Below are 17068 nucleotides of genomic sequence, written 5' to 3' on the forward strand. Positions count from 1 at the left end.
ATTATTTAAATCAATACACACACACACACACACATAATACTCATTCATTGTGTTTAAATGCATTTGGCAATGGAACTGTTTTATGCTGTATTATATCATATACAATAAAGCCCAGTGGAACAAAAAGCTGTCGTAAGTATTCGTTTAAGTTGTTTTTTTTCTTCTGTATTCTCATTTCAAAACTGTAACGCTCTTTCTGTCTTTCTACCTCTGTCTCTCTCTGTGTCTCTGTCAGTGCTTGTGGTTGGGTTTGTGGTATTTTTGTGGTCTTTTTGTTTCAGAGACTAGATGAAGAGCTCAAAGCTGAGCGAAGCGATAGCATCTCAGTGAACACGTCTCTGTCTCTTCTCTCTCTCCAGCACACAGGAAAGGGTCGTGCACACTCCCTGAGACCCCGAACAACCACCAACTAAGTTTCTTTACACTCCTCTATCGCACAGGTGTGCATGTGTGTTGCTTGTCTGTGTATGTGAAAGAGAGAGGGATAGAGAGAGACAGCAAGAGATGACTTCATAGCCAGTAATTTAAGATTATAACAATGAAGCTTGTTGGCACATACTGGAAGCAGTTCAATAGAAACTGAATGTGATGCAAGTTTACGCATCAAAGGTAAAGGGAGAAACCAAACCCTGTTACTCACCTACTCAACATCCGCCAAACACAATATTGACAATGGATGTACAACACCCACTTCCAAACCTCTTTTTTTTTTCTTCCATACACATGCAGAGAAAGCTGTTAGATGTATGATACAACTCTACAAACACTTTGAAACAGACACAGTGTTTGGCCTCTAGGTTATACCTGTATTATTCCTGCTGTTGCAAAAGTGGCCTTGAGCAAGGTGTTCATCAGCGTCATTTATCTCTGGGTAACTCTTTTCTTTTGGCACTTATCTGTATGTACAGGAGGCACTGAATAATTGTGAAAAAGAACATCTGTTTATTGATGGGTTTAATTACAGACATAATAACACTTTATTTATTTAATTACCTATTAAAGAAGCAAGTCACCACTTTAAATGATTGGAAATATACAATTTTATTGATGCTCACCAACAAATCAACTTGACAAGGCTGTTTTCTTCAAGATAGATGTGTGAACAAAATGCTTAAAAATACTGTGAAAGACAAAAACCCGAATAAATATGGAAGAGCGCCAAAAAGCAAATGAGCTAATACTATATTTCATTCAGCTGTTTTGAGGTGCTTTTTGTATGTAAATACGTGAATGAGGTTTGGGCTTACTGAAAAAAACACTGCTGTTTTGTCCTGATTTAATAATAACCTATAAAACCAAAGGTACTGATCACAAACATGCTGAATCGAAAAAGCACCTGCATAAATGATAATGTCATCTGCATATTGACTATTGACAAAAAAAAACTCAGAACTTGGTGGAGCACTGGGGCTATCTTGTAATATAACAAAAACCAGTCAATATATCACAATATGTTACATGTTTGCTGCTGCTGAAAACATAAAGCTCTTCTCTGACTGAGCACACACTGCATAGTACATAAACATTTCATGTTGTTGGCAGAGCAGATCTCCAGGAAGAATCATGTCCTTCATACTCCACTGGACATTGGCTCGAGTGAAACACTTCAGCCACTGCAATCACAGAAGGATGTTAGTGTGTATAAAAGACTTTTATTATTTATAAAGCATAAACAACCTCTGATTTTAGCATTGATTGTTCCAGTTTTACTTGATGATAACTATCACACATACAATAAATGTTTTACATATAAATATATTAAATGACACAAGGCACATACCTTGAGTGGAAAATAAGCTGTAGACACAGAGTTTTAGGTCATCTACCTCTTCCTTCACGAAGAAAAGCAAAAGAAAGAGATTAAGGTATCGGTTGAAATGAAAAATAACAGTTGTTTTCACCATTTCTAGTAATCTACTTACTTCACAAAGTGGTGTCGACATTTTTTGGGAAGTCCTATAAGCAAGACCATGTTCAAACAAGAAAAAACACTTCCATTATATTATTGTACATATACATTTCAAAGCTGTTTGAATACTTTGATAACCATTCGTGAGTGTAATCGCTGAATCGCTTGGCATGAGTCTCTGCAAAAGGTGTGCTTTTCCTGACCTGACTTCACATTATTTAAACCAGAGGACTACTCACGGCTGAAGTAGTACAGAATGCAGATGAGAGCTAGAGCCAGGGCCGCAATAAGTCCAACCAATGGCCACAGAATCAAGTAGCCGCAGCCATCTGGAGAAAACACACAACACATACACTACAGGGTTTAATTTATTACATTCACATCATCGCAATCTGGTACGGTGCACAAGATTTATACCGTTAAAATATATATATATGTATAGACCAAAGTGCTTATGTATCATGAGACACATGTAAAGTCAGATCTGTAAGCAGCAGCGCAACCAACAAATGCAGCACCGCCACAAACGTCCATACTCTAAGTGCTTTTTTCTTTAAGAAAAAATCCCTAATAACTTACCCTGTGAAGATGACTTCTTAGAGCAGCGACAGACTGAGTTGGCCGGTGGTTTGTTTTTTGTCTTAGGAGGTGGTGTTGGAGGGACCACTGTCAGAAAAAGACCAAACAACCACAAAGACAAGTGAAAACTAAACAGCTGTGATGGAAGAATGTAAAGCGTGTTTTAGGGGATATTAAAGGAGAACCCACGTTCCATCATAACAAAACAATCCTGACTTGGATCTCACCAACAAATTCTCTCTACAAATACTGTACATCACGTATGTTTGTTCGCCTGTGTGACTCTCCAGTACAGTCCTATAGGCTAGTGGACAGTTTTTCTTCAGATTTGTCTCTTTTCAGCTCAAAGGCAATCACATATTGATGAATAAAGTATTTTATCCGTGATGTGGAAAACGTTTTGCTATTTATTTTACCCTACATTATATCCTTGTTCATGTATGCAGGCAGCACCAGCCAGTTAAAAAGTGGTACTGAACTACAATCCAAAATAAATGGAAACTATAATAATTCCCATGCACACCTGTTACATGTATACATCTCTCAACAACAGCAGTCACTGTGTTGAGTGGTACTGAGATTGTTTGGAGTGTCCGCTAATTCAAGTGGTTGTATTAGACCGCCGCAATCAGGTAAGTGAGACAAACTATAAGACGCTTGATAAAGAATAAAATAAAAAGAAAGCAGACAGTGGAGAATAATATGGTAGGAAACATAAAAAAAGAGGATGTAGTGAGATGTTCCCTGAAGGAACTCAAACTGGGGATGCCGCAGTTACATGCTACATTGTGGTACAATCTTCATTGTATGATAAATTTTCAATTTTGTGTTATGTGTCATAATGCAACAGATTTAAATGCAGATGTTTTGTTCAGATCAGGAATTCAGTCGCATTTACTCCTCCACTTGCCACCTGAATTCGGACAGATGTCTTGAAACTCTCACAGTCGCCCAGTATTTAACTGCAGTAAATTAAGTGCTTGAGATTTAAGAATACAAACCTCCCGGCCGAAGATGAATCCCAGGCTTCCACATTTCTGTGTTTTTCCTGTCCTTGAGAACACATGAATAAATCCCTGTGTCCTCTTCTGTCACATTGATGATACGTAGCATAAAGGACGTGCTCTTCTTGCTAAATCTGAACCGTGCTTCTTCCACACCATTCGGATAAGTAGCACGGTCCGCATTGTTGCATTTGCCTAGGTACTGTAGTATCATCTGGCTGGAGATACTGCGGAACCAGTAGACAGAGTCACAGGAGATGTTAAGGCAGTCACACTCAATAACCTCTGTACTGTGGATTTTAGGATAAAGAACGTTGATGGCTTCTTGTTGCAGGATCTGGCTCGAACCTAGGAGTGGAAATAGAAGGATGTTTGAGAGTTTATCCTATTTAATAAACTTGTATCATCATTGCAACAGACACACACTTGTAGTACACTGAACAACTTCTACACGTCCAGTATGGGAGTTTAGGGTCATCGTTAACAGTTGGGGCTCTAAAACATGACAGCGGTGTCTAATACATGACAGCGATGTCATGTTTTAGACACCTTTTCTAAAAAGCTTAACTACAGTTTGAGGAACAGCTTTAAGCAATAGTGCACGCAAAAGCTCTCCTAGGTAACAAAATTAAGGAGGTACAAACGTAACCGGCAATATGGTATAGAAACACTACACGAGTAGAAAGAATGGAAATGAAGCAGAACTGTGAAGAAACATCTTGTACGCATTTCAAGCGCTGTGAGCGTGACCTTTTGAAATTGCTATAAGGGGAGACTTTGTGCAATGTTTAAGGGTGCCTTCATTAGAAGAGCTATTTCATCTAATTTTAGAATCAGTTCCAGTGCCTATCTTGTTTGTTTTCGAGGCACGTATGTCAGCATATACCTGTTGCAATCACTAGTCTTATGAAATATCTAAAGATAAGTGCAAATTCAAAGGCTTCCAGTGTGGAAAGGTTAAGGCTCACTGGTCTTGGATGATCATTTCATTCTTCTCTGTATGTAAATGCTCATTTTGCGTGAGGTTCAAGAATGCACCCAACTGATGTAATTTTTATCCAATGAGTTGCGCTATACAGTACAATTACAATTCATTTCAACTCCTTGATAGAGCTACATATAAAATGAAAACATAAAATAAATGTAAATATAAAATTGATATTGATACAGACCTACTCGCAGAGCACAAACAGGTAGTGTGTTCTTACCCTTAAAAAGTATTTTCACTGTACCTTAAATCAAGATTGTACACTTTAAATTGATGTAGTTACGTAACAGTACCAATAATGTACATCAGAAAAATTGTACAATACTGAGATATAAATTTCAAATAACTTCCATGGCAGTTTGGCCATTACAGTTTGAACAAATTAACCTAGGAAGATTACGGTGCTGAACTTGTACTTAAACCTCCGTCTCATGTTGGACTATTTAAGGAATATTTCATCATTTATCTTTTTAACTATTCTAAGACTGTAGCCAAACCAAGTTAAGTTAGTTAAGTGAAATTAAACATTAGACAAGCTTCAGTTTGAGTAGACAACAACACATCCCTCGCTACAGGCCCCTGACTGAGCGATGATATTGAGAATCCCGGAGGCCTAGAACAACAAGAAAACAACAAACAGACAAACTTAGTGATCTTACCTGATGTCCACAGTGATACTGTCAACAGTGTCCATGCCAGCGGCAGAGGGATCATTTTGTCCGGTTGCCAGTGTGTGTGTACGCAAGGGTGTATCTTGAGTGGAAGTGGAGGGACGGTGCTGATACTTTCTTTTCCTGTTATCTATCTGTCAGAGATGATGGGAGGAACTGAGCTGACAGGGCCCTGAGTCTACAAGGTAACACCCCAATGTGACACACACAGGGCCTATCAGAGTGGGCCATACACCATCCAAGGGATTTAAACATCACACACATTAACAGAGAACTGGCAAAATATAAAGCATACAAAGAATGCTAATTATTTGATTCTGATATTCTTTACTGCGCTCACTTTGTACCCAACAAGTAACATTTGTGTTTTCACCTCAGAGATGTGGGTTGTTCAAGGAGAAAGATGCAATTCAACATACATGACATACATACAGTGATCATGACAAACAGCTGAAAAAATGTGGCGATGTTTCATCAGAGTTGACATGATGCCACATATCAAGCAATAAAAAAAGTTGTTTATTCACAGAGCAGCAGTTTGCAGGGCTGTGGTCTCTCTGCCCAGGTGCATGACCTAGAGCTCAGCAGAGTCCTACATACGCAGCTTCATGCCTCACTGCAGAGCACGGCAAGGGAATACCAATATACGGAGCCTAAACTACATGTATTAAGTGGAAATTAAGGATTGGTGAAAAGAACACTGATCCACAATGCTGTAGATTATTTTTAAATATCCACTGGTGTGTGCACATAAAGATATTACAGCTCTTTCTTAATACTCACTTATTGAAGTGAGTATTAACAACAAGGTATGAAGCGTATCAAGACACACAGGAAAGCACTGTGACAAAACTCTGTGAGATTTGTGTATAAGAAACTGACACAAAGCAAAGCTGAATTTCTCCAGTAGACAATGAATTGTCACCAACTCATTTCCTTCTTGTCACATGAATGCATTAATAATGCTTAAATCGAACTGTCTTCATTCTGTCCCAAGTGAAAATGCCGGAGTGACGGACTGACTGGCATGTAAGCTAAATTTTATCTGGCAGTCAGAGACGACGCAACAGCAAAAGTTGAGTTGAAGAAACACCTGACATTGGAACGAGTCCATTAGGTCAGCAACTACCAATTATTTTCATAATTAATTGAATTGGAAGAATTGCCGTCGCAATTTCCAAGAGCCTAAGGTGACATCGTCAGATTGTTTGTTTAGCCAAATATCAGTCTAATACCAAAAGGTACTTCATTTATGATGATTTAACACAAAGAAAAACATCAGAGCCTTACATTTCCAAAGCTGGAACTAATGACTATTTTTGCATTTTTGCTTGATGAATGACACAATTAATCCATTTTCAAAATTGTTGACTAACATTCTAACAATTGATCAACTAGTCGTTTTGGTTTGTTGCATTCAGTGGATATTTTAAATACTAAGACTGATAAGATACACGGAAGTCTATTCATCAACCCCACATCAGGCCTCACTGATGAGCAGCAATGACTTACACACTGGATTGGATAGTGTATAGGAGGTACTTGAGATTTCCTTACAGTTGATATCTTACTTAAAAACCTGATTGTAATGACTTTACTCCAACATCTCATTAATTGGAATTTATATTTCATTTTGTGGCAGCCTTTCTAAAATGAAGACTGACTGTTCAAATTATCCCTGGAATTCAGAATTTCCTTGACAAAACTGGTGAGCACATCTGAGTGGTGTGTCTGGATTATTTTTGTGGGTGTAAAAGGTTAGGGTGCAGAAAGGTCTGGTGGGGGGTCTTAAAGTGAGAGGATGTGGGCACCCCGTAGCTCTACGGGGGGTCGAAGACATATGCGCAACAGGGAACGAGACCACAGGATTCTTTGAAAACAGGAGATCTCAGGGGGCTTCAGAGCTGCTCTTTACACATCGCTGCGCTGTAAAGCCTTTGTTGGTCTGCCTGCTCCGACGCTTCAAGTCAAAAGCTGATTTCTAATTTCATTTCTCTCCTCAGCCAATTTTATAAAAGGTTTTGTAATTTCAGACAAGACACTAACTTGTTCTTGTTACTGTAAGTGTCTCTATTTCGGTGTGTGTTTGGTTCTAATTAGCAGTGCTTTAAACAAATACTATTTCAAGTTGAGACCTCACTTTAGAAGCTTTTCATCTTACAGCCTCCACATGACTTCGGTAGCAGACTACATCAACGGTTCAGTCACCCAACACTGGTGCAGTAATCAAGTATCTTCAGCAATTATTTAACTCTAAAACATCACTGGTAAGCTGTTTCAAGCACGTTTTTGATTTACAACACTTTGGCTTAAATCCAGTGATATTCTGCTCTCCTCTTCCAGCAAACCACATAATGTGCACCATTCTGCTCTCAGGATCCTAACGCAATCAAACATCTGATATACAGCAATGAACCAAGCAAATGTCAAACTTTCAAGCATATGCTGCACATTAAAAACTTCTTAAATAAATGTAGAAAACAACAGAGCTTTTATGTTCGGGTCAGTTTGAGCGTGTCACCTGCATCAAGAGGAGTTTGTGAATATTAGACCACCACTCAAGTCTGTTCTCAGTCCTGCAAACCAAAAACCTTTTTTCTAGAATTCTAGTTTTTATGAAAGCCAAACTAGTCCACTGTCATAACTCATAAAGTTGCCTAAGCTTGAAATTTGTGTTGCATTTACTGATAACATTTGGTCCACAAGTGACCCAGATGATATTTAAAGAAAACAGAACTTTATTACACAAGGACAATGAAGGTGTTGTAGGAAAAAGGTAAGGCTCGTTAAGTATTCAGACTATATTATTGCGCTGCACTCACAATTATTTTCAAAGTCGATTAATCTGTTGATTATTTCCTCGATTCATCAATCATAGTTGTGTGGTCTAAAATGTCTATCAGTGTTTCCCAAAGCTCAAGATGACGTCCTCAGATGTCTTGTTTTGTTCACAATACCAAAGGTATTCAGTTTACTGTCATCGAGTAGTAAAGAAACCAGAAAATATTCACATTTAAGAAGCTGGAATCAGATATTTTTGATGTTTTTTTTGTTTAGCCTATAGTTTTATTTTATTTCAATGTTACCATATTTTAATACACATTTAATTATCTGTTAAGTTCTCTGTGTGCAGCATGAAGGGACTACAAACCTTCATTTCGTTATACATCGACAAATAATATAATGACAAATAAACAACCTTGTAACCTTTAAACTCTAAAGGATGCATTTAAAACAAATACATTGTTTTGAGTGAATCCTAATGAGTCAAAAGGACATTGGAAATTATACTTAAATGCAACAACTTTACTTTTCCTATGTTCAGTCACTAAACTGCATCTGAACATGAATTCTCAAGTTTGTAAAGAGCTATCCTCATTTGAACCTTTGCACCTGTCTGACCCCAAACATTTTGTGTGTTCTGTGGATGTGCAAATACTTCCATAACACATGCACACACAGACAATGCATTGTAGACTAGGGCAATGCCTCAGCACTCTCATTTGCTCTTTTAGAATCGTTTTGTTTGCTGCAGTGTGGGCAACAGGCACAGGGTTTGTTATATTTGTATCATTCAATTACATCCAACATGCGCTCAATCTCTCTCCATCTCTAAAAGACTTCTTTCAGCCTATGTGCCCCTGAGTGAAATCACACTGAACTTCAAAAGAAATGAAATGCCTAAGCTTCTACCATCTCTGGGCTTTTATTTACTTCACTGATGCTCTAAATGAAGCTCAACAGCACCAACCACAGGCTGCTAATGGGACAACAAACTATTAAATCCTTGCTAGAAGCACAGACAACATAATCTAACACAGTTTAATTTACTGATGTGTGAAGAGACAAAAGGACTTGATCATTTCAAATGATAGGCAAGAAAAGAGAGCTCTTCAATATTACAGCCAGCAATTAATGACAATGTGCAAATTAATCCAACCAAAGACATTATTAAGTGTCATAGTGAAAAATAAAGCTATTATAGTTGTGGATATGTGTGAGAATGAGAAACCCCTATGAACACACTGAAATGAGAGGGATTCATTCATTCCTTTCAAACACAAAGTGACTAAACATGGCTAGCCAGCTAGCACACCTAAGACGAACAACACTTTTGGGCTGTCAGAACACATAGTGATAACTGCTTTGTTAAGGCTTTAAAGATTATTTCAATATATTCAGTTTTTGAGATTTTAAATGTCATGTTCTTGATAACTTCATGTTTTGCCTATATGACAGCAGTTCAAAAGTTAAACTGGGCCTTTTGACTTTAACAGCCCAGGATGGAGTCGTCCCAGAGCTTCTCCTCCTCCGTCCTAGTGTCTACTTTCTCTTTCGTTTTCTTCTTCTCTTTCCTGTGTTTGGGTTTTGCTGGCTCATCCTGTCCACCATCCCCCTGCTCAACATTCATTTCAGCCTGAATATGCACTTCAGTCTCTTTTCTACTGTCCATCGTGTCTTCTGGCATTAAAGTGTCTATCGCCTTTTCCCCACATTCCGCCCCATAGTCCTCCTCTCGGTTTTTCTTTTCTCGTCTCCTCCGCTTGCCATGATTTTTTCGCTTCATCCGCCTCCTCTCTCTCTCTTCCTCGGACTCTCCAAATTCCCCTCTTCTCCTGTCCCCCGACCCATTATCTCTTTCCCTCCTCCCTCGCTTGCTCCTCTTCTCCTCCTTGTCGGACTCCTCGTCTCTTGCCCTCCTGTCTCTCTCCCTCCTGTCTCTCTCCCTCCTGGATCGTCTGATCCTCCTTTTTTCTCTGCGCCTGTATTCACTGTCATCACTGTCACTTGCGCTGCTGCTACCGGAGGAATAGGTGGAGGAGGAGTAAGATGATGATGTAATATACGAGGAGGAGCTCGACTGCTTTCTGCGCCTCCTTCTCTTTGTGGGCCGACTACTGAACAGTGGAGGGCCTGAGCCTAGGAGGACTGGAGGTGGGCAGTTGTAATCCCAGCCGTGGGATGGCAGGGCAGGGCCCTGATATGGAGGATGCCACCCCTTAACTGGGTTGTAACAACCAAGACGGGAGTGATGAGGAGAGGTAGAGGTGGGAGGGAAGTTGGGCATAGGTTTGTTCAGTTCTGTGATATTCCCCTTATTTAATACTTCCACTTCTTCTTCTTCAGCTTCCTCATCCTCATTCCGTGTATCTCCCAGAGGGAGGATTTGACTGGTCTTGGGGTTGATTCCACGAGCCTTCTGGACCTGAATGTAATCTGACAGTTCATCTGCAAATGTGCTGTAGACCTTTTGCTGGGATGATTTGCACAGGTCAGTGACCTTCTTCTCCCTGGTCAACAACATGTAAACAGGAATTAGGTTGCTATGCATTTAGGAAGCTCTTGAAAACTCATCGCTTCCGAGAACACTTCCTCTTATAACACCCCTAACATGCACTTCCTGTGCTCTTCTTCTTCTATCTCCTTCCAATTCTCTTGTATTGATTGCACTTTTTGATTAACTCTTACTTTTCCCCCTAGGTATTTATCCCACTGATGCTGTATGCAATAGCTCTTACTACTATTTATTGCTGCTCTTAGTATCTATTGCTACTCATAGATCTGTTACTTTACTGATGCTTGTATGTTGTTCCTCAAATGTAAGTCACATTTACCCATTTGGCAGTTGGACAAAAGAGTAAATGTAAATGAGTAATAAATGTTGATGTCACACTAAAACCACATTAAGTGTTGAGTGGACTAAGTAGCGTTTTCTTTTCTTCCGCACCTGTAACCAACTGGTTGCCTGTTCTCACTACCCATCTCCTTTGTGTATGTAAGACAGCCATGGGAATCAATATGTGGGCTGACAATCAAACTGAGCTAAAAGAGGCTAGAAGCTGCATAGAGCTGCAGAGCTTAGGTATCCTATTCAGTACAGCAGAGATTAAATTTAGGTATAAATGATGTCACTATGGTGTTTGTCAGAAAATTCTTGATCTTACCTAATCTGGTGTTTGTTGCCCTGCATGTGGGCCTGGTACATCTCCACCGAGTTAAATTGCACACTACACATCTGACACATCAGGGAGTTGGCTGAAGACAACAGAAAGCGGGTGACGTGTATAAAAGGAAAAGACAGTGTTAATTATAAAATTATTTACAGTGTTTATAAACACTCAGATCAACAGCTTCCTTTGCTTTCTTCTAATTCTAATTAGTTTTTAGTGAGCTGCTACCTCACGTAAAAATAATACGATTTATTTAGTAATTTTTGTATTAAGTCTTCTCTACAAAGAGATACGTTATGCAGCCTACAACTGAAAGTAGAAGTTAATAAAACGTCACAACACCTAAGGTTAACATTCTGTGTAATAAATGAAAATTGTCGCAAACTAAATGAAAAGTCCACCATGTTATTATTTGACATAGCCAGAGTTAGACTAACTGCCTATTGTCAACGTCGGCTTTTTGTAAGAAGGTTATCAAACTAACACCTACCTGCTACCCCTACTAGGATGAAATCTTCAGGGCTGAGACGATTTTCCGTTTCAAATGTGAGTGTTATTTTTTATTTCTTGATCATTTATGTGTTAGTATTGGGATGTCATGCTGTTGTCATCTTCTCCTGATTTTATTTGTTACCCTGCATCTTAGATAAATTAAAGGGCACTGCCATGTAGTGTGTCTAACAAAGGACAAATGTTCCTCAAGAAATATTTTTCTTCACATCAATCCTTCCTCTTAAAATACACTCAATATCGTATTGTGCAACTGTGCAAGTTTAATAGAATTCCTGCAGGGTCTGTTGCCCTTTGTATTATCCTGCTTTGCTGAGAGGCAGGACCCCGCGTTACCTTGTTGCACATCATCTCCGAGCTCTTTGAGCAGGTCCTGTCTGGCCTGATTCCTCTGGTGTTTGCGTCCATTGTAGTGCTGTACAGCCATTTGGGGGTTGTTGAAGGAAGCAGCACACAGGGCACAGTACTTGTCAGGGTCCATCAGATCAACCTCTGTGCTGGGGGTTGTTATTGTGGCCGTTGGGTCCAGAAGGTGCTCCATACAACCCTCTGGAGTTGATTTCTGGTCAGTATTAGGAGAATCCCGACTCAGACTTGGTAAAGTACGCACCTCTGTGTACCTGTCTGTAAGTGCAACGAGAAATTATCATTTTGAGTTAATTTGTGTTTGACCCTCTCAACTCATGCAGAACTTGTGCAGATAGTTGAACAATACTGTCAATATATTGTTTATCTGTAAATATTTAAATTCAGATATTCAATACTTTTTCTATCACAGAACCCATACTTGCCTGGGGGCTGGAAACCTTGTTTACGAAGATTTTTTGAATGGACCTTGCCTTCATAGTGTGATCTTGCCACCACGTGGGAACTAAACACCATGTTACACAGTTCACAGAAATGGTCCTTATCAGTAGTCATGGTCTGCTGCAAAAAACAAGAGGCTTATTAAGGGACAGATATTTGCTTCCTGACATGGTATGAAAACGTGAAACATTGAATAAAGTCGAGAATAAGAAAGACGTCTCAAGACATCTCATGTTCTGCCACATCTTTTGAATATACTCTCTTATGTGATCATATTCTATTGAGAAGGAAATCATTATGGACACTAAACTTATGACCCTCTTATGACTTCTTACCGTTCGATGCTTGCAGCTTTATGCTTTATGTCAGGGGTTTTCAAAGTGTGAGGCGGGCCTCCCTAGGGTGGCTCCAAACACTTTAAGGGGAGGCTCAGTGAATGGAAGTGACACAATATTACATTACTTATTGCTTTAGTTATCAAAAGGAGATCACACAGAATAGCCTACATGTCTGAGAGTTCAGAGATACAGTAGTTTTTGGGAACTGTTTTCCCCCATCGGAGTCAGAAACTAATAAATGCCTTAGGACGGATCATTTTTTTTAAAACTATTTGGTGTAGCCAGAAGTTATATTAGGCTATCAAATTATATAATCATTATCCCATAGGCATCCAGGAATTGAGCGAAACTTACCAAGTAAACTAAAGATGTGGGGGGGGGGGGGCGTTTCCCAAGCTTTGTCTGAGGGGAGGCCCGCAGTGTCAGACTTTAAAAACCCCTGCTTTATGTTCTTGTAACACTGTATGTTCTTGTAAACTGATTGTCTGATGTTACAGGTTGCACCTAAAGTAAAAGAGGGAAATCTGCGCCAGTGAGCGCCAACCTGGGGTCCTGTGGACTCTTTGTTCATCTTCTCAGCCCTCTTGGCCTGCAGGTACACCCTGAGTTTCTGAGCATGTTTCTTTCCCTGCAGTTGGGTGAAACAGGAGATATCATTATAAAGGGCTCCGACCTTGTGAGGTCAATAAAACTGTACCAGGGTTGCATGGCTGGTGCCTGGAAAGCAGCACACACCTCATAGTGGGACAGCCGCTGAGATTCAAAGAGCAGCACAGCCTCACACACATGGCAGTAGTCGTCAGTGAGGAGACCCTTTAGTAGCTCCTCTTCACTCTTGTCTCCTGTGTGGCAGAATATACAGACACTGTTACAGTTAGGCCACACTGAGTGCTGTGGAAGACTATTTAAGCATGGTGAACAAATAACGGGCTACTAAATCATCAACATCAACATTCATTTGGGAGAAACCTTTTCCAAGGCAGCTCACATTAAAAATACCATAAAAAATGGTGAAACTCGGTTAATATGTGTTCACTAGATAAAATATAACTAAAGCGCTGTGCAAGAGCAACAAAAAACTGTTGCTCTTGTGTCTCTACGCTGGTTAGTTTTGATATAGAGTTTTTTTCAGTTTTGGAAAAATTTAAAGCTAATTTGTACAATTTTCATTCTCTGAATGTGAAAAAGGTCTCATGCGACATTCAAAATCATTCTGTTTTTGCAGGCCAGGAAGTTTGAACAGCACAAGACAACAGCTTTTCCTACAATTCATACTGTAACAACAGCTTCCTATACAATGGAAAATGCGGGAGCCCATTTTAGAGACAATTTATATATTTTACTGAATTCTACACTTATTCAAGACGCATTCACCCCCTTAGGCTGAATTTAAAGCAAGACATATCCACTGTACAACATTATATATATAAATAAATATAAATATTTTATTTACCAACAGGATTCCTTGGGACAGCGGTAAACTAACAGGTCCTTACATCATTATATTTCACAAAATGCCTAAAAAAGTGCCACTCGAACTATTCCCACTAACCTCTTACACTGCTATGCGGAAACTAGAATCCAACGGATAAATCAGCATGCAGATATTATCGATCGATATGAGCTAATTGCAGATTAATCAGTAAGTGTTAATAACAGCCAATAAATGACAATTAAAAAAACAAACAGAGACGTGGAAGACGGCTCCCTCAATCATGTTATGAGTGTTGTCGTTGCACAGTTTTTCCACCAGAGGGCACTCTGCAGCTCCACTGTTTGCAACCATCTGTACTTTTGTTTAGTAGTACTATTTATAACACAAAACATTTTTTTAAAAAGCATTATGTCATATTATCTTGGTGAAGTCTCATTACTATACATAACAAATGTTAGTGATACTCTTTGTTTATGTTATGTGTTTCTAAAAAGAAGAAAAATAAAGAATATTGACAGAAACACCTCTAAACACTTGTAGAATATATTGTCACCATGTGAGAAATTCATGGTTTCTTGCTTGACTGCATTCATTCGGCTTGTTCAGTGTCTATTGCATAGTGCATATTAATTTTCTGTGCATTTCTGCATTCATGCAACCTTTGACTGTCAGCCTCTTTGCCCCGATAGCATTAATAAAGTATATCGTTATCTGCTCATTTTCATGTGAAGCACGATTATTTAGCACAGTACCACACTGTGGATGAGTATTATTCAAAATAGCTCAAATGTGTGGGCAAAGATTTTGTCACAAGTGTGGCTAGTTTTCCAAAACTGTGACGTGTGTGTTTCATTTTTAGAGATTTTAAAATGACATTAAATAAATGGGAACTGAGGTATTACTACAAAATATATTTGTTTACATCCTTGCTGCAAATAATTAATTAATATGTGTCTACATAATGTAACAATGAAATGGTTTGATATGGTATGTGGTATTGAGCTACTCATAAGACAAGAGTGTTAAATACCCTTTTGAGACTGCTGGTGACTGAGAGCTAAAAATTACTTATTTTAAATTGCAATATCACATTAATTTATTGAGTAAAAAATGTGTTAATTAAATCTTTATGTTTATGTTGATCTATTGTCACAGACAAATCACTGATCAAATTATTCAAAAATAACAGTTATATTAATCAATACCGAAAATTACCACTGCAGCCCGAAGTGCAAAACTGAGGTAAAGAAAAATGAGGAATCCAAATGAAGGACTGACAATGTACATAGTGTGCTGGCTTAACTTTAACTTACCAACTTCATTAACGCCAATGTAACGCAATAAGACAATTACACACTGAAATACAGCATTTCCCCCCGTTTCTATGTAAAATCTACAACTCAAAAGAACTAAAGACTGCCATCAGTAAAACAAAACAATATCTACAGACTTTGATACCGTCCAAAATATTCATGTCTGCTGATACATTTCAAATAATGTACTTACCAAATGATAATCACAGTAGCAGTTAACAAGAGAACAGAGATTTTAGGAACTGTGTCTCAAAGTATGTGTACAATATTTGAACAGGAGAAATTACTTTCTAGTTACATGCTCATCTTGAGGGCACTTTTTATTCTACTTGTGAGCGAGGGACAGATGGCCATATCTAATGTAAAGCTCGTGAGGTCTGAGATCCTTAACACTCACAACCAACCAGAGAAAACGCTGCTACATCTTCAGGCTGTACAGTTGTACCAACAGCTAATGTTTTGCTTCATAGCACAGCAGAAACGTTGCTTTGACTGATTCAGTAAAATAAGATTAATGTCACTAAATGGCACTGCTATTTGATGGTCTCCGCGACCAGGACATGTTAGCTGCCCACCCAGCTAACACTAACCACTGTTATGTGGCTATTTTAGATGGTCAACAGGCTGTTTGGTTTGGGGACTGAGTTTGCGGACACTAGCTCGCAAGACAATTAGCAACTGGCCAACCACTTCCGGACCTGAGAAATCCACTTAACTTTGTATGGTTTCACTATCAGGCTGGTCTTAGGTTTAAAAGGGTGTTTTGGTGGGCAACACGTTTTACGAGCAATGTACGCAAGGACCGGTAACTGATCAACTCCTAACGTTACAGCTAACGTTAGACAGTTGACATTAGCGTCTTTAGCTAAGGAGCTAACAGCTCACTCGATTGTTCCAGTTAGCTAAAAAGCTAACATTGACTCGGCAGGAAGGACACCGTACGGCTGAATTTACACGTTCTAGACAAAACTCACCTTCCACCTGGGTACTATCTACTTTAGTGTTTATTACTTTGTCAGCATCTGTGAGAGAAGCCGCGTTAGGGGTACTAGTTGTGTCATTTTGAGCGTCTGACTCCGCAAACAGCGGAGTACAGACACTTGTGTCGTCCATCTTTTTCCCTAGTTGTTCAGTGCATGCGCAGTGACGTCCTGCTAGGTATCCCAAAGTCACTGATAAACAAGAATACAAGCAAGTAACAATCAGTCAACTTTATTTCAGACGCATAGATCCATATCAGTAAAGTAAAATAAAATAATTATAAAGACACAATACAAGATACCCAGTACAAAATATGTACAAGCTCATTTCATAACACATTCCACCATAATTAAAACACATGTAGACATTTGTTCCAGTGTTTCCAAAAACACGAGAAATACCTTGTATCATTTTTTTTTAGGTTCAGTTAAAGCTAAAATGACCAAATTTTTTTGAATTAATCAGCCAACACATACATTTATGCATAAGATTCTGCAATACAGCATGAAGACCGGGAACATTACTTGCACTTGTCCATTTTGGGAACTTAAGCAGGATTCTAAATGCATCATTAAATGACAC

General features: G+C 39.0%; 2 protein-coding genes across 2 annotated transcripts; both read right to left on the reverse strand.

The window, feature by feature from the left end:
• Positions 1–1022: 1022 nt before the first annotated feature.
• On the reverse strand, positions 1023–5288 carry cd8b (cd8 beta). Its single transcript, XM_038696404.1, has 7 exons — positions 5140–5288; positions 3490–3840; positions 2489–2575; positions 2149–2238; positions 1923–1956; positions 1781–1832; positions 1023–1613 (listed from the first exon to the last, which is right to left on the reverse strand). The coding sequence occupies exons 1-6, from the start codon at positions 5192–5194 to the stop codon at positions 1823–1825; spliced, it is 627 nt and encodes a 208-aa protein (XP_038552332.1). The 5' UTR covers positions 5195–5288; the 3' UTR covers positions 1023–1613; positions 1781–1822.
• A 3550-nt stretch (positions 5289–8838) lies between these two features.
• On the reverse strand, positions 8839–16640 carry zmat1 (zinc finger matrin-type 1). Its single transcript, XM_038696405.1, has 7 exons — positions 16480–16640; positions 13493–13599; positions 13302–13385; positions 12404–12539; positions 11949–12236; positions 11097–11187; positions 8839–10442 (listed from the first exon to the last, which is right to left on the reverse strand). Exons 1-7 carry the CDS (start codon positions 16616–16618, stop codon positions 9422–9424), a joined length of 1866 nt encoding a protein of 621 aa, XP_038552333.1. The 5' UTR covers positions 16619–16640; the 3' UTR covers positions 8839–9421.
• Between the last annotated feature and the right edge of the window lie 428 nt (positions 16641–17068).

The sequence above is a fragment of the Micropterus salmoides genome, unplaced genomic scaffold (assembly GCF_014851395.1).
Source record: "Micropterus salmoides isolate LMB-PRFRI ecotype aquatic unplaced genomic scaffold, ASM1485139v1 Ms_hic_scaffold_4, whole genome shotgun sequence".
Lineage (NCBI taxonomy): Eukaryota > Metazoa > Chordata > Actinopteri > Centrarchiformes > Centrarchidae > Micropterus > Micropterus salmoides.